This window comes from Chaetura pelagica, unplaced genomic scaffold (assembly GCF_000747805.2).
Source record: "Chaetura pelagica isolate M959 unplaced genomic scaffold, ChaPel_1.0 scaffold1450, whole genome shotgun sequence".
Taxonomy (NCBI): Eukaryota; Metazoa; Chordata; class Aves; order Apodiformes; family Apodidae; genus Chaetura; species Chaetura pelagica.
The window spans coordinates 12,230-13,137 of NW_009951878.1; the positions used below are offsets into that span (position 1 = coordinate 12,230).

The following is a 908-nucleotide window of genomic DNA, read 5'->3' on the forward strand; positions in this document are numbered from 1 at the left end:
CACCCCTGCTTGGGAGGGGCTGCCGGGAGCTCCCCCCAGGTAGCTGGGACACTTGTGCCAGAGCCAGGGCAGCCAGTGCTTGTGCCCAGAGCCCCAACGCACGCAACAGGGGGGCAACAGGGGGTTCCAAACCCGGGGCGCAGGTCCCTACACTGTGGGCAAGAGCTGAGGTAGCACAGGGTCCCACCTTTGCTCTCTGGGGTGTGTGGGCACCCTGGGACCCCTCCCAGCAGGAGCAAAGGGATTCAGGGGGAGCCGGTTCTGCAGCCACAGCACCCAGCACAAGGCTGGGGGTCTCTGCACTGCTGGGGGTCTCCACCATCGGCGGGGGGGGGGGGCCCCGGGGCGCGGGGGGCAGGGTCCCACCTTTGCTCTCTGGGGTGTGTGGACACCCTGGGACCCCTCCCAGCAGGAGCAAAGGGATTCAGGGGGAGCCGGTTCTGCAGCCACAGCACCCAGCACAAGGCTGGGGGTCTCTGCACTGCTGGGGGTCTCCACCATCGGCGGGGGGGGTCCCCCAGGGTCTGCAGGGTCCCCCGGCTCACGCCCCTCTCCTTGCAGGTGCGCACAGCCGACATGGGGGGCTACGCCACGTCCCAGGAGTTCACCCAAGCCGTGATCAACGCCCTGGATGCCTAGAGCTCTGAGCCCCCCTGTCCCCCGGTAATTTATTGCTTCCCTCCAATAAATGTGGCCTCTGCAGCGTCTCTGGCTCCACGGGGGGGCTCTGGCATCTCCTCCCCCCTCACCCCCGGCGGGGAAGAGCTGCAGGGGGTCAGGGTGGTCAAATCCCACCCAGGTGAGGGGGGGCTCCTGCCCTTTGCCGCAGGGAAACGAGCTGAGGATCAACAACTGCTGCCCTTTATTGGGGTGGGGTCACACCCAGGGGGCTCCACACCCGCCCCTCC

General features: G+C 67.8%; 1 protein-coding gene across 1 annotated transcript in view; it reads left to right on the plus strand.

Annotated features, from left to right (window-relative positions):
• LOC104385460 (isocitrate dehydrogenase [NAD] subunit beta, mitochondrial-like) overlaps positions 1-639 on the plus strand; it is a gene marked incomplete at its 5' end in the record, with an annotated part of 11,761 nt that extends 11,122 nt beyond the window's left edge. The window contains one exon of the mRNA XM_009993929.1: positions 562-639. Within this exon, the coding sequence (XP_009992231.1) occupies positions 562-639 (78 nt within the window). The remainder of the gene's footprint in view (positions 1-561) is intronic.
• Between the last annotated feature and the right edge of the window lie 269 nt (positions 640-908).